The sequence below is a fragment of the Patagioenas fasciata genome, chromosome 12 (genome assembly GCF_037038585.1).
Source record: "Patagioenas fasciata isolate bPatFas1 chromosome 12, bPatFas1.hap1, whole genome shotgun sequence".
Taxonomy (NCBI): Eukaryota; Metazoa; Chordata; class Aves; order Columbiformes; family Columbidae; genus Patagioenas; species Patagioenas fasciata.
Genome location: NC_092531.1, coordinates 16278097 through 16300989, shown reverse-complemented (window position 1 = coordinate 16300989; position 22893 = coordinate 16278097). Strand labels below are relative to the sequence as shown.

Below are 22893 nucleotides of genomic sequence, written 5' to 3'. Positions count from 1 at the left end.
CTAACATGCAATTCCTGGCAAGAGAAATCTTGACATGACTGCCTGTTGCGGGCAAGTATTGGGAGATGTATAAAAACTGGTTTTGGACTAAATTACCCCCAGTTTGCTTACAGCCACCTCAAGTAAAAACATATAATTATGTTCCAACATTATTGGTAGCTGTGTTGGTTTTGCAAACGCCAGCAGACTGACATGTGTCTAAAAGCTCGATATGGAGCAGCTCTCGGAGCAACAGGGGAGCTGTTTGATGCCACATTCTGCCTTATTGTCCGTTTCTGGCTCATTTGCTGGGACCACGGCATCGCCGCAAACCGAATCAGAGGCAGATGGTTAGTGTAAGGTGCACTGCTTCACTTCCAAACATGGTCTAAGCAGGACTAAAGTAGGGCAGAGATCTAAAGTTGGCACAGGGATGAATTTCACCCGCCGGAAGGCTGCATCTGTCGTCTTGCTTTGGCTCCCAGACCTGCAGCATTTCTCCACTGTGCAGTTTCATTTCTGATGTGTAGGGCAAATTTCTTTTTCATGCTGCCTGAGGTTTTATCCAGGACAGTCGAACGAGTCTTTCACTTTCAGCTTTTCCACTGTCCTACAGCTTGCAAAGCCATTCCTCAGGGGTTACGAGTGGCTTTATGTCTCCTGGTTTCTATTTTCAGTTTGTGGCTTGCCTAGAAAATGTCATAAATAATGCCAGGCCCTACAATAGTAATATTGAGTCTAGACACCTCCCTTCCTCCCCCGACCCTACCCAACCTTCCAGAAATCCACATCCCTTCGGCGCGCTCCTTAGTTTATTGGACTTAACTTTTTCCTCTCTCCTTTCTATGAATGAGTTTGGCAATGAAATAGCCAGAGCAGCAGCCGGAGGGATGTGCAGACCAGATTGGCAAGAAACTAAACCATTTTTTGAAACAGCCAGTTCCTCCAACAAAGCTAAGTGGAAAGCTTACACTTGTCAAACGCACTGTACGGCACAGCGAGCTGCATCAGAGTTATCACACAGTCGTTATTGTCCAGGGGAGGAGAGAATTGCTCGCATTTGCCTGGGAAGAAAGCTTTTAGCTGATGAGATGTGAGGTAACTCACAGTCAGAGAACTGCCAAGGGACGGTGCTGGGAAGGGGAATTCTTTACGACTGCCTTGGGAAGACTGATCCAAAAGAAATAGTTTCCAAAACTCGGTTTCTCATCCAAAGGAAGCATCATGGAAATTTAAAAGCAGCAGAGAGGGGCCCAGAATCTAAAATTCACCCGCCATGGAAAAGTCTTCTACAATTTAAGCTTTTTTGTTGCATGCTTTGTGTCACCAGTCATTGTTTTTGGCAAACAGTAAAATTTTAAGTAAATTTCCTTTGAGAAAAAGAAAAAAACCCCACACAAATAAGCAAACAACTTGAAAAGAGCAAAACAAGATGCCTTCTGAATTGGTTTGCAGCATTCTCACACAGATAAGCTGAGGGAGAGAGAAATCTGAATGGGTGTGAGCCCTCTGGCCTCTCGCAGAAACCTGGAACCCGCGCAAACAAAAGCTGCATTTAAAGGCTGCAGCCTGCCGCTGCCAGTGGTGCCAGACCCTGCGGGGAGGAGAGGAGGAGGTGACCCAGGCTGTGGTGTTGGGGATGGATTTTTAAATTATTCTTGTTTTGTTTTAACCTGCTCCCGGCAGCCGAACCTCGCGCTGTCCTGAGCTGTGAGGACGGAGCGCCTGGAGCCAGCTCATCCCTGCACATCGCACACCCTTGCGGCCCCGCTCCGAGCCCTTCCTCCCTGGCACAGCGGGGCTTCTGGCAGGATGGACACTTCAAATGCAGTTCTGTTGCTCTTGTGTTTTTGTTGGCTCTTCGTGGAGCCCAAATGTTGAAAAATGAATTCTGAGAAAGTTACTTAAGGTTTCTGGAGGCTGCTGCCCTGCCTGCCTTTTGGTCACAGTTGTAATATCCTGATTTTCGGAGACTTTTGTCTTGCTGCACTGGCACCGAATAACGTCTGGTGAGTCAGTGGCACCTGGGGGTGGGTGGCTTTTGCCTTGTGCTTGTGTGAAACAGGTCACTGCCTTGTTTCAGGCAGGCAGGTTGAGGACATTTCTCAACATTTGAGTTCCCACTCCTTGTTTCTTAAACAGAGAGATAACAGTGGCTGGACAGAAACAGGTCCCAATAGCCAAGGCGGTGAGTAATAAGTGCCCCAAAGCATAAAATAACTTCCAGATTTGCTTCCACCGTTGTGCTGTTCCAGAGAGGCTAGAATTTGGTATTACCGGTAAAGCTGGGTGGGGATCATGGATGCAGTTCTGCCCCGTTACGGTGCCGATTGCCCAGTGCCAAGGAAATTTGGCCTGTGGAACCCAAAGGGAATCTGGATTTTGTTCTGCAGTAGCTGACACTAATCAAAGAAACGAAAATATTCTTTGTATGAAGACTATGCTTGGATCATTCAGCATTTTCAAATTAAATGAGACAAAATTATAGCCATCTCCGAAGATTTTAATAGTGTCCTGTGTCATGCTAGGAGCAGTTCAGGTTAACATACCCACATTATGCTTAATTTCACATGTTTCCATTTCAATTTACTTTTTTCCGTTTTTAGTAAGAAATACTATTGCAGGGTCCTTTGGACTGCAAAAGTTGGACCATTTTCACCAGAGAAATGTGGGCTGTTCTGCTTCGTTTTGTTCTGTTTTAAATAACTGTACTCCTTTCCAAAGAAAAAGCAACCCAAAGCCCAGCTTGTGCAAAGCATTATGCCGTGTTCCAACCTATTGATGCAACTCCCTGGCAAACCCAGATCCAGGAGCCCTTGCACCAGATCCACATGGCAGTGGGGACATGGCACCGAACGCTGTGGGCCGTTTGGGTTTCTTTTAATTAAGTGCTTAGAGAATTGGGACTCGACTGAGTCAAAGTCCAAATCCCATTTCACAACTTTCCACTTGCTTCCCTGGTTTTTCCCATTACAGTAAAATTCTGCCATGATTTGGATTAGTCATACGGGCTCAGCACACTCGTGGTTTTAACATACTTTGTATACAGAGAGTGTCTTTTTGTCCGAGACTCTTAATGAACCTTGCTAACAGTGCTATCAATTAAAGTAATACCCCTGCAATATCTGCTCCTTGATACCTGTGAGCAATTGAAAATACTGATTTTAGCCTCTACAGGTCTAAGCATCCTGGGAGCTGCTTCCAGGGCTGGCACAACCAAGATCCCTGGAAGGGCTTGGGCTTTTCCTTAATTTGTGAGCAGCAAGGGGTGACGCTGAGTCCCTGTCCCATCTTGCAGAGGTGGCAGCGTCGCTGGCATCCAGTGTCAGCTCAGCTGTCTGGGTTTGTTCACTTTGCTTTGCTTTAGTCTGGCCAGATTGTAACAACAGCAAAAACGCCCTGGGCAAAGGGTCTTTTTTTTTTAGAATTTATTGCTCCATGGGGAGGAAATAGAAAGGCCTTTGAGGTAGGTATTGTTTTATCTGCTTCACAGATGAGGGAGTTTCTGGTACAGACCGAAGGTCACGAGGAGTTTTGTTCCCCAGAGATCCATTTCCCAGTCTGTTGAACAGCATTTTGCATCGCTGTGATGAGCTGGAGGGGCTGGAGAACCAGTGAGCTGTTGCCTCGCCAGCTCCCGTCCATGGGACGTGACTGTGTCCGTCGCATCAGTGTCGCAGAGCGCAGCACCAGAGCTCGGTCTGGCTGTGGCTCCTGCAGCCAACACATCTGTGCATTTGGGAGTGGACTTTTAACTACCTGCAGAATTCTTCTTGGCACTTGGCAGCTGCTTTGCTGAGCTGCTACTGCTTCTGTGCCCTTGCTGGGACATCTCTGAGCTGCCGGGGACCCCAGACCCAGAGAACGGCCCTGGGAGGAGTGGTGCTGTCAAAGCAGCAGATCTCAGATGCAGAGTGATCGCTTTGTGCTCTTGTTTTGCAAGGGGATTGTCTCCCTCTCTTTGCATTTTTACTGATTTCTTCCACTCCTCCCCTACCTACGCCGATAGCAATAGCTTTTACTCCTTCTTGGAAATGAGCCGCGTTTCTACAGCTGGATTCCTAGGAACACGATGGCTGTCTCAGAACGTACTCCAGCTTGAATTTGTTAACCTTTGGGGCAGGCTGCCAGGTCCATCTGTCCTCCCTTGCCAATGAAGAGAGAGGTAATGCTGGGTGAGAGGAGCATGGCCCTGCAGCAGCTTCTCTGTAATGACTTATTTTTATATTGCTGTTATCACTGAGCCATTTGGGGTAAGTTACTCGCGTATTTGCAGGATTGTGAGAGGCAGCCAAAGCCTCTGGGATTGAAAGGTCTTGTATTACAGAGAAGTAAAAAATCTGGATAGCAAATCTGCTCTCTTATTTTGCAGAACTCATATGTGGTGCTGGCTGGCTTGTCAGATGGACTTGTAGCAGTGTTTTCGGTGTCCCAGGGCATCCCAGGGGACAGCTGCTCCTACCTGTGCTCCCACACGGCAAACAGGTCCAAATTCAACATTTCTGACGACGACCCCCGGCAGAACCCCTACCCGGTGAAGGCCATGGAGATCACCAACAGCGGCGCGGAGGTCTGGTACAGCAACGGCCCTGGCATCCTCATCATCGACTGCGCCAGCATGGAGATCAGCAGGAGGCTGGAGCCCTTCAGCCCCCCCTCGGTGATCACATCCATCGCCTGCAACTCTGAGTGCCACGGGGAGGAGGTGGTGTGGTGTCTGGACGATAAGAGCAACTTCTTGGTGATGTATCACGTTACCACCTACCAGCTCTGCGCCCGCTACTTCTGCGGGGACTGCAGCCCCCTCCGAGACATGTTTACCATCCAGCCGCCTTCAGCCGCCATCCCGGCCACGGCACCTATAAAGCACAAGGCGATGGAGAGTAACCCGCTGGCAGACATGAGCATCATCTACAGCCCGGAGGTCGGCACCCAGATACTAAACCACCAGGACTCGCTCACAGATTATTGCTCTGTGTCTTCCTGCTCCTCCTCGCCTCCTAACAGGATAACCCGCTGCCCCTCCAGCCTACCGAGCTCACCCACGAGCTCTTCCAGCGCACTGCTTTCCACGGATTTTGAGGAGTCTGACAAATTTCATGAGCTGAAGCCTTCCCTGGATCACGATGCTGTGCCTGCAGGCGACAATGTGCAGCATCTCCAAGCTGTCAAGATTCTTCCAGTGAAAGACCTCATATGGATCCCCAGGTGAGTGGGTAACTTATCAAAACAACTGTGTCAAAAATCTCTCTTGCGAAATCAGCTCAGGCTCACTCAGGAGCTTGGCATGCAGGATGACTCAGTGTGATTCACCTGCCCAGAAAGTCAAGTTGTCATTAAGAAATTTTGTTCCCAGTACAAGGGTATGTCAATTTTTCTACTCCCTCTTAACAATATCTAGTGTTGGGCAGAATGGCCACATCTCAGGTCTTGCAGGACAAAAAGAGAAATGCGGGTGAGAAGACTCAAAGCTGTTTCCCAAGCTGCTGAACAAAGAACAACGGGTAGCATCCTCGCTCAGACACAACCCTGGCAAATCCCATTGTCTCCTTTTGAGCTGATGGAAACCACTGGCAATCTGATTTTGCCTGTCACAGGGAACGCAGAATGTCCCGTGGTGGCATGGCAGTGCCCCCGTCCCTGCAGAAGGTCATGTAGCACCTGAGTACATGTGACATCTCCCTCATTTCTCTTCCAGGAGAGGAGGGGACATCATCGTGATTGGCCTGGAGAAGGAATCAGGCATGCAGCGGGGCAGGGTGATCGCAGTGCTCAAGGCCAGGGAACTGGCTCCCTACGGGTGAGGCTGACTGGGCAGCGCCTGTCACACCAGTCTGGGAAGACACAAGGGGACAGGGGTGCAGAGGGTGGGTCTGGGGGCTCTTGGGAGCTTCCCCTCAGCATCCAGCAGCATCTGAGAAGCTCCCAGCTGGAGGAGACGTTGCTGGTTATGCATTAAGCCACATGCATGTTCTTGTAGCATGAGAAATGGTGAAGGGAAGGCACCACCACCACGGCCCGGCCTCTAAAAGCCAGAGAGACCAAGCACCCCGTAACGAGACAGACAGAACCGTCCTGCACAACGTGATAAACATTGGTGTGATCCTGCATGGTGCTGCTTCCCGCTGCTCTGAGGGCACCTGGCAGAGGGTCGATGGAGCTTGGCAGGCTCGGGCCCCGTGTTCAGAACAAGAGCTGTATTTATGCAGCACGGTGCTTGTCTGTGGCTGCATTCATGTCTGTCAGGTTGACGTTCTGGCTCTAAATGACACCTTTGTGCTGCCGGCAGCAACGGGCCAGGGGAAGGCTCCTGGAGCACAGGGGAGAGCAGTTATATACGTTAATTTAAAATGTTTCATACAGTGAACCAGAGTCCAAGTGAATAAATAGCTGCTAGAGAGATGGGAGCGTTGCTGCTGATCACTTAAATACCAGTCTGGGATTGTACTATTTATGTCGGAACAAATGGAGGTTAAGCAGCGCTAAGGATTATAAATGATCATTTATTACCACTGGGCAAACGCAACAGGAGATCAAAGTGCTCCTGCCATGGCCTCTACTTGCTAACTGCGTGTCTTTATCACTTGGTTGGGAGTGCAGTGTTCTCTGTATTGCTCACAGGTACTCTTAGGTTGATTTTTGCTTTACCCAGATTAAGTGTGGCATTAAGGCAAGGTGACGTGACCACCTCGGACTTGCCCTGCTTTGCTGCCTGGCTGGTCCAGGCACGATGGACTTTCACACGCCGTCTTTTACCAGCAGGATAAAGAGCAGCTGGTCAGCAGCAGGCAAAAGAGTCTGTGGATTTAGGAAATTGGGAGCTTAACAGCAGCCTCAAAATGTCAGGGCAGAGTTAAGCACCCACCTGCATGTTTACACACCTGAATCCCTTTAAAAATCTTCTCACATGTCACTGAGCCGCTTGTTTTTGCAGTGACATCATTTTTGTTATGTTCTCCTTCCTCGAGGATTTGTGGCTTATAAAAAGAGCTTCAGTAGCTGGAAAGGAAAGCTTGTGAGCCGGTGGGTGCCGGGTGAGCAGTGGTGTGCGCCCAGTGAGCAGCGGCGTGTGGCGTTAGCAGAGCTGCTCTCCGCTGTAATGCCCGTCTCTGCTCTTTCTCCCTTCCCCAGGACGCTGGTGGATGCTGCTCTCATAGCGAAGGACACGGTTGTGTGCTGCTTTCAGAATGAAGACACAGAGTGGTGCCTGGCTGTCTGGAGGGGCTGGAGCGCCAGAGACTTTGATGTTTTCTACCAGGCCTACGAAGAGCTGGGAAGGCTTGAAACCTGCATGCGCAAAAGAAGGTAGTGCTTGTGGTGCTGGGAACTGCGGCTGGACCAAAAGATGGATGCGTCTTGTTCTGAGCATGGCTGGACTTGGAGACATGGCCCTGGAGAGGGAAGGGATGAGGGGAGTGTGGGCAGAACCTTTGTCTGGTTTGCTGCTAATGGCCCCTGCGGGTTCCTGGGACTGGAGCCTTTTGGGTACTGAAGAGATGGGTGTGAGCAGAGCAGGGACGAGCTCGGCAGCTGCAGGATGAGCTGGGGAGCTGGGCCACCCCGCTGCTCTCTTGCTCTGCCACGCGCTCCCCTGCAGGAGTTGAGAGCAGAAGGTGGAGGTGGCTGCAGTTCTGCTCGTGCCTCTATTTCAAATGAGATGAGAGGAAGACATTTTTTATAATGAGGGTGGTGAGACCCAGGTTGCCCAGAGGTGGTGGATGCCCCATCCCTGGAGACATCCCAGGCCAGGCTGAACGGGGCTCTGAGCAACCTGAGCTGGTGAAGATGTCCCTGCTCATGGCAGGGGTGGCACTGGGGGAGCTGGGAAGGTCCCTCCAACCCAAAATATTCTACAGTTCTATGACTTCCAATTTCTTCTTCCCCATTTTAAGTTCCTTCCTCACCGTCAGCATGTTCTGGCTGCTGCTACTGCTTCTATAGTGCATCTTGTCAGCCAGGAGAGCTCTGGTCACCTCGTGCCTGAGCAGGTGACAGTCCCCACTGTCTGCTGGCTGGTGGTGGGTGTCACTGGGGGGTAATTCACCCCCAAAACGCATCTGCTGGGGCTGCTCTGCACAGCCCTACAGGCTTGTTAGAGGCTACTCCAGGTGTAGCCCCTGTTGTAACTGCTGCGTAGAGACATCCAGGTGTGAGAACCAGCAATAAGCTTTGGCTGGCCACTGCGTTTCTGGTTCCTATAGCTCTTGTGGGAGGGTGTTACTGTGAGACAGCCCAAAATAACCTGCCAGTGATCCTGCATGGTCTGGGGCAGAGAGTGAGCTGTTTAATTGCACTCTTGCAAAGTCAATTGTAAAATGGAGCTGATGATACAAAGCAGAACTACTGGGTTTGACAGATACATCCTGGTGTAAGAGAAAGGAGTCCTGTGACCAGGAAGGCTCACGAGCTGTCTTTGCTCCTATCCTCTTGGTAAATACACTCCGTAGTATCGGGAACACAATAAGCTTAATTTGCCTGTGTTATCTGTGCAGCTTCCGCTCACCACAGCTTTTATTTTATCTTCATTAGTGGCCTGGGATGATGTATTGGCTCTGAATACAATTGCACTTAGTTATCCCAAGCACGTACAGCAGTGTAAAAAGTGAGCCTGGCGAAGCACCCTGTGAATGGTGTACAGTTTGAACAGTTTGCATTTTGGACTTTTTTTTCCCAGGAAACTTGTGTGAGCATCGGCAAGGCTGGCCAAGGCCGAACGGGCAGGTTATCCCTCTGGTTCACATTTCTGTTGCAGGCTGCTAAAATACCCTTCTGCAGAAATAGAGTGTATCTTAAAATAAACGTATTTCCTCCCCACAACGACACTGCCTTGGTGGCACTTTTTATGGGTGGCCCATAACCTGCGTCAGCTCCAGGGTGTTTGGGGTTTGTGGCATCTGATTTAAAATGTGTGTCCTTGTGATAAGCGTAGCTGGAATGGGGTTTACATGCACCTTTCCTGGGCTCACCTTCTGACTCGAGCTCAGCTGTGAAATTGCTGCATCCATGGCAGGGCCAATTAACTGCATTTCATTTCCCTGCCCCTGTCACCCACCTGCACACCCCGTCATCTGAGCTGGGGTTCAGTCACCTCAGTCACCTTCTCGGGGTGCCAGACCCCTTTTACACGCACATTCTCTTTCGTGACCCATCCTCAAAGCTCCAACAGGGGCTGTAAACCGGCTCATCCGTCCATCCAGCTCTGCAGGTTTTCTCTGAGAAAACGCTCTCTGGAAATGCCATGGCCGTTCCTTTTCACCCTCGCGAGCCACCTCAGGACGTTTGGGGAAGAGGGATGGTGGAAAAGCAAATGTCACCGCGTGGTGGCCTGAGAGGTCCCTGCTGCAGGGGTGGGGATTGTGTCCCAAAGCTTCCTGGGAGCAGGGGGTCGGTTCCCAAGAGCGATGGAGAGCCTGAAGCTGCTACTCTGGAATCAGGACAAAACCCCTCCCTTCGGCAAACCCCAGACCTCGTCAGCACAGGTAAGCCGCACACGTCTCGGGATTCTAGTCCCCAGGGCCAAAAATAAAGAGAAATTAAAACCAAAATCCCGAAGAACCCACCAGTTCAATTAGTTTAAGTGAGAATTTAATGCTCGTTCCCAGCTCTCCCACCAGCTGCACCTGTTCTGCCTGAGCCCCAGGCGCTGCTGCTTCAGGTCCCCGTTACGGCACTTGGCCCGGGATGGCTGCGCCTATCGCAGTCCTCACTATTTTATTTCGGCTTCTAAAAATAAGCCTGAGCAGGGCCCTGGATGGGGGGTTACTCCTGCAGAAAACAGCTCGTTTTATTTTGTCAACATCAGGTTTCCCCCAGCCTGTCTCAGAGCAGCGGGAGCGCATGGGAAGGGTTCGGCGCTGGGAGGGAAGCGGATGCTCCAAGATGAGATTAACCCTCCCGAACCCGCAGCAGGATGGAGGTGGGGGCTGGGGCCATTAATTACTTGCCACCGGGATTAATTGAGCCATGAGGGTCAGAGCCCAACCCCCCCAGCTTGTCCCCTCCTGTGGGCAGGGAGCCTTATGCTGCACCCCTGGTGGCTTTTGGGGCTTAAAAAATGCCGTTTTTCAGCTTTATTTTTCCAAAAGCTGGATAACTCTTTTTTCTTTTTTTTTTTTACCCTTCTTTTCAGCACGCAGAAGAAAAATAACAAAATTTAATACATCAGCACTAAACCCAGCTCTTGTGCCCCAGTGATGAGTATGGGGGTAAGTGGGCTTTTATTTACACATGAGCTGGATGCTCCTCCATCCCCTGCTGCACAGAGGGCTCTTGGCTTCAGAGTAAGGAAGAAAAATAAGGTGAGATATATATATACACATATATATTTTTTTAGATTTTTTTATTTTAAGGGACATGAGGAAAGAGGCAGCGCTGGCTGCTTTGTATTCTGCTGCTGACTGGACAGAGGAAATTAATTTTCTTTAAGCCAACTTTAAAAGGACAGGAAATATTGTGGCTATTTTGGGCTGCCCGTCTGTCCTTGCTCACCCTGGGCCCGTGGTGGTGGGACGTGCAGCACTGTCTGGCGTTGGTGGCTTTACCGGCACCGTGGCCTGGGCCCTGGTTTACCGTGGGCAGGTGGAGGTGGCTGCTCCAAAAGCAAACCACCCTTATCGGCCCCGTATCGCAGTGCGTTTGCTTTGGAAGTTTGTTTTATGGCCCAATTATTTTAAACTGTGCCCTTTGCATGAGCCCTCTTGTTAAAAGTCAATAAAGCACAAAGGTGTTTGGTGGGTTTTGCCTTCCTTTTGTAAAATGGTCGGCAAGAGGCGCAGCAGGACCCGGGCAAATCCTCCCTGCCCCACGGGGGGACCCCAATGTCCAAGATACTTGAGCCCAGTGGAAATGTTGGAGCCGATTCAGGACAATTAAAGTTGAGGTTTTTTATTGAATTAAAGTGTGAAAGTAAATACAGCCATCCCAGTATTCGGTCTGTTATTTTTTTGATGTTAATTCAGTTTTTTTCACTCTGTTCATAAACGTGATTTAAAAGGTGGTAGAGATTCCTGGGCAGGAGCAGAGCTGGGAGATGGGTTTTGGAGCTTGGAAAGGAGACGGACGCATTTCTTGCACCTGGGAAAGCACCGGCAGCGGTTTGGACGTGAGGAATAAAAGCACTTCTGGCAGCAGCCACCAGGTGAAATCCCGTAAAAGGGTCGGGGAAGGAAACCCCGCGGGATGCGGCTGCACGGCAGCTCAGTGTGCCTTGGCTGGGGAGGTGAGTATTCCTCCAAGCCTTGCCCGTGCCCCACAGACCAGACGGTTTTGAGCTCCAGTTGGCAGCAGAAACCCCTGAATTTGCTCCAGTCAGTGCAATAACTCATGTTGAGAGAGTGCGGACCAGGGTACAAACCCGTTTGTTTAAAATCGGCCTTAACGTGCGCAACGTCCCCCCAGCCCAGGAACCACGTCCCAAAGCAGAGGAGGAATGTGGGGGGACCTGGAGGCATCTGCCCTGGAGAGGCACCAACCTGCTCCGTGTTTTCAGTGCCATCAAAGTGTTTTCTTTCCAAAAAAACCACCTCTGAAATGAGCTTGCTTGACCAAGAGGAGTATTTTTAGCAAGTATTCATGCAAAACATCTTGGGCTAATAATTTGCAATGTAAAGTTAAGACTTAAACAAAACCTCAGCCTAAGCGGCTCTGGGGGCAGCGGGACACTCTTGCTGATGTTGCTGGAAGGAACCGTCCAGCCCAGGCCAGGGAAGCTGCGTGGAGCCTTTTCTTTTAGGGCAATAAAACCCCACTGAGCCTAAAGGACCAAAACTTGAAATCCTTCCATGGGCTGTGACTCTGCAAACTTCCATATAAATCTTTAACTTGTAAGTAGCTGCACTGAGCACAAGGGTGACTGAAAGACCTGCCCTTTCCTCAGCCCTTTGCTCCTTTTCACCGTTGCTGACCCTTGAGCAGACACGCCCCTGGGAGGGAAATGCAGAAAACAGGGGCAACAAATGCAGTTTCCCCAATCCCGGTGCCTCTCCCTGATGTTTCATGTGCAATTTAACTCCAGCAGCTGATGAACGTTCATGAACAACGAGCCAAGCGCAGCCTCAGCTCCAGGTGATTCTGCTTTTACTGGCTGTTGTGGGCTAAAAAAGTCCTATGTAATAATAATTGTTAATAAATACAGAATAAGTACAGGGCTTTTTCCCCCCATTTTATGGTACAGTTTTTCAGGGTTCATATGCTTCAAGACCTTTTCTGCAGCTTTTACCTGGACTTGCCCCCCCCACCTCTCCTTTGACGGCTGTGCGTGCGCTGGAAGGAAGGGGCCGGACTGACGCAGACGACACCAGGAGCTCCCATTGCAAATAAAAACTTCTTTATTGCATCTTAGAAGCAAGTCTTAAAAAAAAAAAAGAAAATAAAAAAAAAAAAAAGAAAATAAAATAAAAGATTTTCCATGCACTGAATCCATCCAAGTACCTACATCCTTGGGACTGTCACCAAAAAACGATGAACATTATAACTACGCTAGTTGCAGTTCATATTCCGTACATGTGTAAACATGGTTATTTCTTCTACTGGAATAGCAATTACTCCATAAGATCCCTTCAAACATGGTAACAACCTCAGCATCGGTTTAGTTCTCTGCTCCTTCACCTGTCGCCGCTTCCCAAAGAGCAGGCGAAGAGGAGCTGAGAGCAATGAGACGAAATGGTGCTGGAGGATACGATAGAAAAATAGATTGTTCGCTGGTTTGTCTTCGTTTCTGCTGAGCGAGATATTTACAGGTAGGTCGGTCCCAACAGATGATCTGCATCGATGACAATGTCCACTGTCCAAGTCTCGGTGTAGAGGGTTCCCTTTCTGGCTTTAAGGCACTTTATTTAGTATGTTTGCTCTTACCTTGCTAGGTGTTAATCCGCAGGGATCACACGTTCCTTGTGTTCGGCCTCCCCATCCCCAGTTCCTCTCAGGATACCAAAAAAAATTCCTAAGCTTTACTGAAGTCATTCCAAAAATGTCAAAGAAGTTTGGGGAAAAAGATCCATGAAAAAATATTTTAGAAAGTAATCTTTGGAGATCATTTACTACAAGTATGATGTACACTACCTTATCAGTGAGAAGATGCAATACATTCCTTATATATATATATTTACACACACACATATATATATATATATATATAAAATATTAAAATGACTAACAGATATTCAAGGAAAGGTCAAGAACCTAAACCAATGGATATTAAATAAATTAACGGTCTATCAGATACAGAAAAAAAAGTAATCCCAAAACAAAACTAGCAATCAAATGTAATAATTGTTCCCATTAACATCAGGTAACTGACTGAAGGAAAGCGATGCCATCAGGTGACAACACTCGGCACAGAAGATCCATCAAAGTTCTCATCAGGGGTCTCTAATTGTTCGAACCGTCGCTTTGCTGCAAAATTCGCGTTTCCCGTCCCCATCCCCTCCCTCCTCACGCTTCAGTGTTTCTGGATCGCGTCGTCCCGGCTCTAGACAGGGCAGCGGTTGAGGATAATACACAGAACCCACCATGGATTCTTAAAATATTACGTCCATATATGGACCAAATATAAAAGACAAAAATTTCTAGCAGGACTACTGGGACAGCGGGTTGTGCTTTACTCTCCTCCCTCCCTCGGGGTCACCTGGCCCTGCTCAGGGGAAGCGTGGTTTTAAACTGAAGTTATCAACCATTTGCAAAAACAAACCCAAAGAGCAGCCCTCCTGCCATTAACACCCTTCTCACCGCCACCGCCATTCATCTTGTTCTAACGCAATTTAGAAATTCCCAGCTATTCGCAACAAAAGGAGCGGAATCTCTGCAGGGCAGGAGTCCCAACGAAACATCGAGTGCAGCGCTTGTCACTCGGCGTCACACGCGGTCCCGGTTTACAGAATCCCAGCACTGAAGACAGCAATGGAAAGGGTGGGAAACAATCTTTTGTTCATAAGGGAAGTCTAATTCAAGTCAGACTTCTGCTGATTGGTCAGATAACTCTAAAACAAATCTTTTGTTTGAAGGCAAATATTGATCACAGTTTTGTTCAAAATCAAAACCACCACAACAACAACAAAAAACCAACGGCCTTGTTCTTCGCAAAACGAGCGCTTTGTAAGAAAACAACGATGATTTCTAAAATATATCCTGTGTGGTCTTTCAAAAGTGAATTATCAAAAAACATTTTCCCAAAAATAAATTAGATAATTAAAAAAAAAGTCTTTTCCAGCATAGCTGGACATTAGGCTGTCCTCACCGAGCCACTAGTATTGCTGCTTTTCCCAAAATTGGGGTCGTTTTTTTCAAACCATATTTCAGCCAGCTGCTGTGTGGACCCATAAGTTGAAGCTTTGGACCCCAAGCACATTTTGTATTGTTTTGGATCAAGATTAGGGTCACAAAAAACAGGGTGATGCACGTGGACCACTCCAATTTCTTGGCTTCGGAAAGTTTTTAAGCCAGCTTGAATGACTTTGTTAAATAGGTCTACGTCTTCAAGGCCCCAGCCTTGGATGGAGACATCAAAGCCACCGGCTCGAAGAAGATCACCTTTGTAAATACAGGTAATGCCAAAGCCATAGTTCCTCCAGAAACCTGTTTTCTGGGTGAAGGCAAAATGATTGTCACTAGGAACTTTTCCACTATAAACAATCTTTGGATCATACTGGCTAAAAATGATGGGAAAATACACTTGTTGACCCAAAACTGTATTGGCTCTACACCGCTGGAGGAACTCTGTGGTAAACACCAAGTCAACATCACAGAAGAAAAGTAAAGACTCGTTCTGGAACTGAGAAGATCCGACTTCCAGAGCCAGGGCCCTGGAGAACTCGCCCGACACCGGCAGGACCTGCATGTCAGCCTTGGGATACTTGGAGCGGTAATCTCTCATCAGATCGATCTGCTTCGCTTTGTCGGGGTTGGAGTTGGAATCGAAAAGCAGGACAACCAGCTTGACGTTCTGGTTTGGAATGAGGCACGTCTTTTCAAAATTCCCCATGAATCTCGCAAACATGTCGAAACGTCCCGAGAGAGGAATCAGGATGTTGATCTTCTTGTCTTTGAGTTCCTTCCTCTCTACTTTCGATCGGCTGAGCTGGAAGGGAACGAACATCTTCAGCGAGTTGGAGAGGAACGACAAGGATCCGGAGTCGTGGTTGATTTTGCTGGCCAGCTCTTTGGCGTCCATCTCTTCGTGCTCCAGAAACTGGATCTTGCTGAACGTCTGCTGCAAGTACGCGTGTCTCCTGACGGGGACGGTCATCTTCTTCCCCTTATGCTTTTTGTACAGAAGCAACAAGTCGAGAACGTACTCTGCTCCATACATGGGATTTACTCGGCGATAGCCATACTGGATTTCCTTGAAATCGATGATTCTGCCCCGGGTCTTAGCGTTGGCGTTGATCATTTCCATGACCTGCATAACGATGTCATCCAACGCTTCGCGCTGAGACGAGTCCATTCCTCTGCGAGGGGGCTGCCCGTCAGCACCCGAATACAAATACTTCCCCGTAAGAAACTCCCATTCCAGGATTTCTTCCCGGTGGCGGGGCTGGAACCGCATGAAGGAGGGCGGCATCCCCAGCTGCAGGTCATCCTTGCGGATTTCGGTGTTGCTGTATTTGCTCATCAGGACGATTTCCCGGTGCAGCTGCACGGTGCGGTGGCGCAGCTCGGCGATCTTGCGGCTCAACATGTAGCTGTGCAGCCTGTACTGGTACGGGGGGTTCTTGTTGGGGTGCAGCGTTATCGCTCTGTGGATTTTGCTGTTCCTCAGGTCTCGGATATAGCCTTTTTTGTTCTGCTCGTAATTTTCATAGAACAGCTGCTGCATCTAGAAGAGAGAAAGGAGAAGTCAGTGTGGTACTTGTCAAAGTTCGCCCCCGCTGGGAGAAAATTCCTCCCCGCTCACAGGGCCAGGCAGCTTTCTGAATAAGCTGTTCTTGGGTTTAGGCACAGGTTGTAGCAATACCAGCTGCTATTCAAGGAAATTAAGAGGATTATTCCTTGTAAACTGGTGAAAGAAACATCTACCGTGGATTTGGGATTACTACAGCCCATTCTAGAGATACCACCGCTGGCCAAACAACTGAGCAGTAAGCAGATTATAAACTCGTTTTTTCACAACAACACAGCATCACCAGGAAAAAAAACCATGAAGTGTTCACCACAAAATTCTTACTACCCCTCTGCTTCCCACGAGCTTTAATAATAATATTAAAGAACAATAAAAAAGGTTCCTATATACATAGTAAGCAAATACGACGATGCTTTCTCCATGACACCCAAATGCAGTTCAGACATTAAAAATCCAGCTTGCTGAATGTCTCAGTCAAGATGTCAAATGTGTTACCTCAAGTGCTGCAAGGCAAAGCTACGGTTCCCCCATCACTTTAAAATGTCAACGGAAAATAAAAAGCACCTGAGATTCCCAGCAGCAGTTCCACAAGGCAGGTAATACAACATACATATGTAAGCTAGAATAAAAGCATCCTTTACGTGGAAATTGCTGTTTCAAAAGAAGAAGATTGTGAGCTAAGATTAGATTCAGAAGCCTTTGGAACTGAAGAAAAGGAACTCAGCTGCAGTAGCTGATGGGAAAAACAAAACAAAACAAAAAAACAAGAGCAAAAAACCCCTCAAGGCTCAGGTTATACACCAGCCTGGACAACGGACATTTAAAAAGACCATGAGCTTAATCTATGTCACAACACGAATGTCATCAACCTGCCCGAGGAGCTGACGTGACAGATCCATTCCACACAGGATCCAGCCTGCGTTCCTGGCAGCAGAATTCGCAACAGGTAATGCAGTCAATAAAGCACATGTAAAAAGGTATGAGGATTAGCAAAGAGCTAAAATCCAAAAGACAAACAGGAGAGAGAACGACTCAAATCTGATGCTCCTACCGGCTGTCCAGACCCAGCAGCAATCCTATTTGATTAGGCCTTCAGTTGCATTTTTCCCATTATTGTGGACAGCCACTGAATCTGAGGGATAAACGCACACCTGGATTTCATTGCCGCTATCTTAACAAACCAGATGTGCGCACGCCGGAACCTGAATTGCAGCGTATCGCTGCGGACAGCACAGGAGCAAGCTGCCTCTACCTGGACTTTAATCTGAGCAAACGTAATCTATTGCAAAGTTATCTAAATCAAACGAACCTTCTGCTTTCCTGAGAAATGTGTTTTTCCACTCACCCAAAGACTGTTCTTCATTTGTACCCCTATACTGTTTCCTTTACTAATAACACTTTATTTTTTGTCCACTTTGAACCTCGCTGCTTCTGTTAAGGGCTCTAGGAGACCTCAAATCACACCCACTCAGTCCTGCAATCGCAATTTATTACAATGGAGAGATCACACAGCAAGAACAAGACCCGTCCAACACGACCCGACCCACACGTATATTTTTACTGATTCCAGCGATATACCCTCTCTAACTCAACATATATCTATATATATCTATATATATAGATATATAAAAGTATTAAATGTGTATGGTAACAGGCTGGAGACTTCACTGACATTTTAACTACAATTATAGGCACAGCCTTTCTCAAGAGTATTGTGGCACCAGATAAAAATTCTTAAATCATGTCATTAGGCGACTATTATTTAAAGCAAAACTGACAATAGGACTTAATTTCAAATTTTGTTTTGAATTTATAAGAAAACAAAATCAAGACCATGCAGCCTGAATGCATTTATTCCAAAATCGCCATCTAGGGCATTCTGAATTAGCTAAGAGAAGCAGAAAGGCTTTTAGATTACACAACCAAGTTTTAATAGGATACCGATGGGTAGGAAAATGTTATGAAATTCCCAATGGAAGTAAAGAGCTGAACCCCTAGTAAACGACCTTAAATAAAATTAGCAAGCGGTATTTTAAAGCTCTGGTTCGCCGTGCAGGAGTAACCTCTTAGCTAAGCTGGGTAACTTCTGAACTTTTAATACCACTTCTTGTCCCTTCCGAAAACCAGCTAACTTTGAAAACTGAACCGAAAATAAAACATATCTCAGCCAGACTTCTACTGGTGCTTCAACAGAACATTTACAACAGAACATTTACAACAGAAACATCTATTAACGCCACTTTGCTGCAGCCAAGAAGGTGACAACTGTCACAAACCCCGCGCCCCGGCCAACCCTGCGGTGCCACTAATGAGAAGCACCACAGTAGCCGGGCTTTTCTATAATCCTGTTTTTCAGCAGACTGCCTCGTAAGGCTGGCACTTTCATTGTTTTTCCGACAAAGTCTCCCCCTCTCCTATTCCATCATCCCTCTCGTCTCCTTATTGAGAGGCGCGGGACGTGCCAGCATCCTGTGCCCTGAGCCCCTTCCAGGAACAAGGTGCACCCCACGCTGATAGAAAACACACAGAAGGGGATCGGAAGGGGTTAATCAACTTCCTACAGAGAGTATAATGACTTACAAACTATTTTTGCACAGTAGCATGTAGTGCTGTACATGAAGTCCAAGTGGGCAGCAGCCAACTGAGCCGTTTAACCCCTCGCGGGCCAAGGCGCCTGCAGACACTGACCGAGGCGGAGAGGTCTGGGGACTTTCCTTCATGACAAGGAGCCCCACATGGATTGTGTTTTCTCACCCACATCTACAAAACTCGAAACAAATAAGCAGGGACCTCCATACAGTTTGACAGCTCCACCAACATTCAGTGGCTTACATTATGCTGGGCACTGGGTTCCATCACTAACAAGTGCAATGCCGACTATCGCCCATTGCTGCTAACGTAGTTTCTACCTCAACTGGGTCTAAAACACTACACTAAATATTACCTATTAGCACACATGGGCTTTTGACTCCATGCAATGCTGGAAAGCCATAAGGAAGGCAAAAAAATAATCACAACTGCTTCTTGTGTACAGCATTAACAGGAGGGTGGGAGAAGTGGACAGAGAAAGGAATAGCTGTAATTTATGTGTTCCTCCCGCATAGCAGCCATTAGACACACACGTGGGGAGCAACACAAGCCCAGAACATGCACGTCCCGAACAGACGTTACGTGCAAACTTCCCCATGCCCATTACCAGACTCCTGCAAGCTGAACTCTTGCAAAATCTGCTTTTAGCGAAACAGGTTTCTCTATGATTCTTTTTTTTCAAAAAAGAGCCTTTCACGGATATTAATTTTGCAATGATTATATTCTAAGCATGCTTTATTCTAGTGCAGAGCACTGAGAGCGTAGGGATACAAAGAAGAGCCACTCTTTATTGACCGCTATTTACTCTAGACCTGTTGAAGCCTTAAAAACCCTAATGTTCCCCAAACCATTAGAGACTGAATGTTTAAACTGTGGTACAGCTGTTGTGGGCACCGCTGGCGCGTGTCCAAACGACCAACTGAAAGGAGAGAGTGTTACGTTCTTCATTTTAAATGAAGAAGTCTTTTGCAGGCCAAAAAAAAGTGTACTGGAGAAAATGGACTTTAAAAATAAGACCAGTTTATGCAGAAACTGGCCTGCGGCCACGGATTAGCCCCCGAGGGTTTTCTCTTACAGCTCCAGATTGTGCTACCATGGCCCAGAAAACGCAGCCCCACAAGTCTCATGAAAAGCAACTGTGGAGAAGACGTTGTATGGCGGGCTTCGAAATGCCCAAGATGTGCTTCAGATACAAAGTCAAACTAATTAAAAGTTGGAAAGATGGCTGATGTCACCTAATGTTCCTGTCGGTTGGTCGAAGTGAAATGAAAGATGTTTTGCACCCACATCCCAAGTAACTGCATGAAATAATTGTAGCTGCACTAATACAGCTTTGCCACTTCGGAGTGATTAACCCAAAGAGATCACCAGTTTTCCGGCTTTTAAATCACTGATATAGCTAAATTGAGAACATATTTTGCAAGTACATCTGATGAAAAGGAGCAGTGAGTCTTTGTTTACTGATGATGCGCTCATGGTGGAGGGGGAGACGGTAATGACTTCCCTGGATACAACTCTGTGTATTCAGCGTTCTTATTAAAGTTCAGCTTTCCATTTTAAATCCCGATGCTTTACGTGTGATCCCACAGCTAACCCCCGACTGGGCAGAGATACTATGATGGAGACAAACATGGGGAAGTGATGGATAAACACTGATTTCCAGTGAACTTGGCCACTCTTTCATCCCTGTAACCTCCCCAGTCGCCACTACGGGACAGGCTGCAGGAAACCAAACCTGGCGCTGGGAGATCAGACCCCTCTCTCAGTTGAGAAGTGAAGCCCTGAGCTCTGGAGCACGATTAAATCATGTGATCCTTCAGACCAGTTACTTCTAACACAGATTTCATCATGTACCACTGGTTTGCATTTGCTTTGTTTCATAAATTAGAGAAGGGCAAGAAAATCAGCTGGACATCCCGAACAGCTCGTACTCAGAGTTTCCATAGCAGACTGCTGGAGAAGCAGCAGATCCAGCTGTGAAATACTGCGACCTCTGAGTGCAATAACTCCAGGCACGCTCTGAAGCAAGAAGTTTATTTTATACAACACAATTGCCTCTTCTTATATGATACTAAGTGAAACAGCGTCTGTCTCAAGAGCTCTCAGTGCCTTCTGCACTGCTCTCCTCTCCAAAGTATTCGAAAAAGGAAGCCAAGTATCTAAAGCGAGTTTCAAGCAGAGCAAACTCAAGGTCATTGAATTCTCAAGGAATCTGTGAATTAGGAGAGTTACTGCTGGAGTTCAACCTTTTGTTAACATTACCAAGTAGCTGTTTAATTAAACAACTGTCCTTCTCCCAACCCTTTCTTGTTTAAGCAAGCAGAAGAGCTTAAAAATTACTTATTCATTTGCAGTTTCTCAAACCAAGTAGCCTTTACAGTATTCCCAGCTTGGCAACAGAAAGAAGAAAACCTTCAGAAATCAATCTGTCTTCAAAACTTGCATCGTGTGCTTCACCTCTGACCTTGAGCTTGACGATCTCATTACACAAAACCTACACGTGGGAGCAATACAAAGCACTTGGGAACTCACTGAGATCCTCCAGCTATGAAGGAGTGAAGTTTCCTCCTCCTGGCCCTGCATTCTCCTCTTACCCCTGCCTTAGCTTCATGCTCCTGGTCTAAACGAGGACACAGGAACCTGGTCTAGTCACGAAGCGAGGATTCCTTCCCCAGGTCTCCCCTGCTTTGGGTAAGGGGGATAAGTTGGATCAGATCTGCTGCGTAAAGAAAAGAAAGACCAGAGCAATCACATGGCGCTCTCAAAAGAAGAGAGCTGCTCATTTAGTGAAACATCCTTCTCCTTGCGTGTACTGGGCAAACACCCTGTGCACTCCATAAAGCCTGGAACTGCTTCTCTAAAGATTTATGTTTTTAGAGCATAAACCAGAATATAACCTGAAAGGATTTCATACCTTAGGAGATAAAACAGAATATGCCATTTTAGGATATTTAGATTTAACTGTGCAAACCTTAGGAGATCTGGATGCAATTGCAGGCTTTTCTTCCAAAAGGTTCTGATTTAACAGAAACTAAAACAAATAAAATATCACTATTAACATACTAACAAATGTTCTACCCTACAACTGTTAAAGAAGCAGAACATCATAGATGTTAATGACTAATTATCATTGCTGCTGCCTGAGAAAGGGTGATCAAAATTTGTTTCTAGCATAATTTCCGAATTATGAGCCCTGGTGCAAACTGCTGTTCTGCACATGGCTCTCCCTTGCTCAAGTTAGAGCTCTGACCCGAGGGGCAGATGATTCAGCTCTCCATCTCCAGCAGAGACGCGCTCACTGCCTCTGTCCCACATCCAAACCAACCCGGAACACAGCGACTCGCTGCTGGTTTGTTCCTTTAAAGGCCAGAGTCAGGGATGATGCCAAATTACTTGCCCATCAAATATACTGTCTGAGGATTCCTTTTCCTTGTTGTCAACTCCACGCTTTTAGGCCCCGCAGTACAGGCAGAGCACAAGGAAAACTTGGTTTTCATTATGACTTTCAACAGGCCCATGGAAGAAAGAGCCGCAGCCTTGGAAGTCAGCATCTGCTCTTTCTCATGCAAAGTGTGAGGATTTCAGAGGAGCAGCACATGACCCTTGGAGGGTAGTTTCTTGGAGATGATAAGCAGACAGCTTCTGACACCCTGACAAATATTTTTTGGCATGCTGGAAAAGAGGGATGCAGTCTCCTCTGAGCAGAGACTATAGAAGACCTCTTCTGGGCCGCTGTGTGATTTTCCACCATGTGTTTTCAAGAGGCAGTAATGTAATCATTTTGAAATACTTTTGTCCATGGAATTCAAAGATTCCTGTTTGGGACCTACTTTCCACTTCCAGCGGTTTTGTAGGAGTTGCGAGCCATGATGGATGCTGAGCCTTTTTGGTCCCAAAACACTTGGCAAGGCCACCACAAGCTGCTGCTTACAGGGTAGTGGAGAAGAAACCCTCTGCTTGGAGAAACTTCAGCTGCAGCCTGGGCATCCCCGCCTCATCTCACGCTGGATTTACAAGAACATCTTTTTTTTTTTCCCTGTTGGTGGAAAATAAGAATGAGCCATTCAGCTCCCTACAAACTCCCACAGTACCAGTGCCCGACACAGACGTAACATTTGTCACGCAGGCAGATGGTTTCGCTGCTCCTCTTTCACCAGCCTGCGAGCTCAGTTCGGTTCTTCATCTTCAATCTGTTTTTTCAGCCAGAGCCACCACTTTCTGGAGCTGGTTTGAAGACCGTCTACAAGGGTCTGGACTCAATCACAACTTTGTTTCACATGGGGAGCAGCGCAGGGCGACAGCTTCCAGGGTTCACCAAAGTTGCAGAGCATTGTTCTGATGCGTGTGTTTTAAACGCATGCACTTTTTTAAAAAATTTTTTGCCAATATGTTTAATAATTGCTTAGAGGAGGGGAGGGAAATAAAGCCACAAACCCTTGTTTTATGTGGAGAAGCCACATGTTTGAGTCAGCCCACGCAGATGCTACAGA

At 47.3% G+C, this 22893-nt stretch overlaps 2 protein-coding genes and 1 long non-coding RNA gene across 5 annotated transcripts in view; 2 read left to right on the top strand and 1 right to left on the bottom strand.

Moving 5' to 3' along the window:
• LRRK1 (leucine rich repeat kinase 1) overlaps positions 1–8799 on the top strand; it is a 79035-nt gene extending 70236 nt beyond the window's left edge. For all 3 annotated transcript variants that reach the window (XM_071813981.1, XM_065847793.2, XM_071813982.1), the window contains 3 exons: positions 4352–5187; positions 5678–5779; positions 7111–8799. In XM_071813981.1, coding sequence (XP_071670082.1) covers positions 4352–5187; positions 5678–5779; positions 7111–7288 — 1116 coding nt within the window. In that variant the 3' untranslated portion in view covers positions 7289–8799. The remainder of the gene's footprint in view (positions 1–4351; positions 5188–5677; positions 5780–7110) is intronic.
• A 312-nt stretch (positions 8800–9111) lies between these two features.
• Positions 9112–12316, top strand: LOC139828943 (uncharacterized). Its single transcript, XR_011741050.1, has 3 exons — positions 9112–9458; positions 10109–10277; positions 10973–12316. It is a non-coding gene; the product is annotated as an uncharacterized lncRNA (long non-coding RNA).
• CHSY1 (chondroitin sulfate synthase 1) overlaps positions 12283–22893 on the bottom strand; it is a 72726-nt gene continuing 62115 nt past the window's right edge. Inside the window, exon 3 of the mRNA XM_071813983.1 lies at positions 12283–15790. Coding sequence (XP_071670084.1) covers positions 14198–15790 — 1593 coding nt within the window. The 3' untranslated portion in view covers positions 12283–14197. The remainder of the gene's footprint in view (positions 15791–22893) is intronic.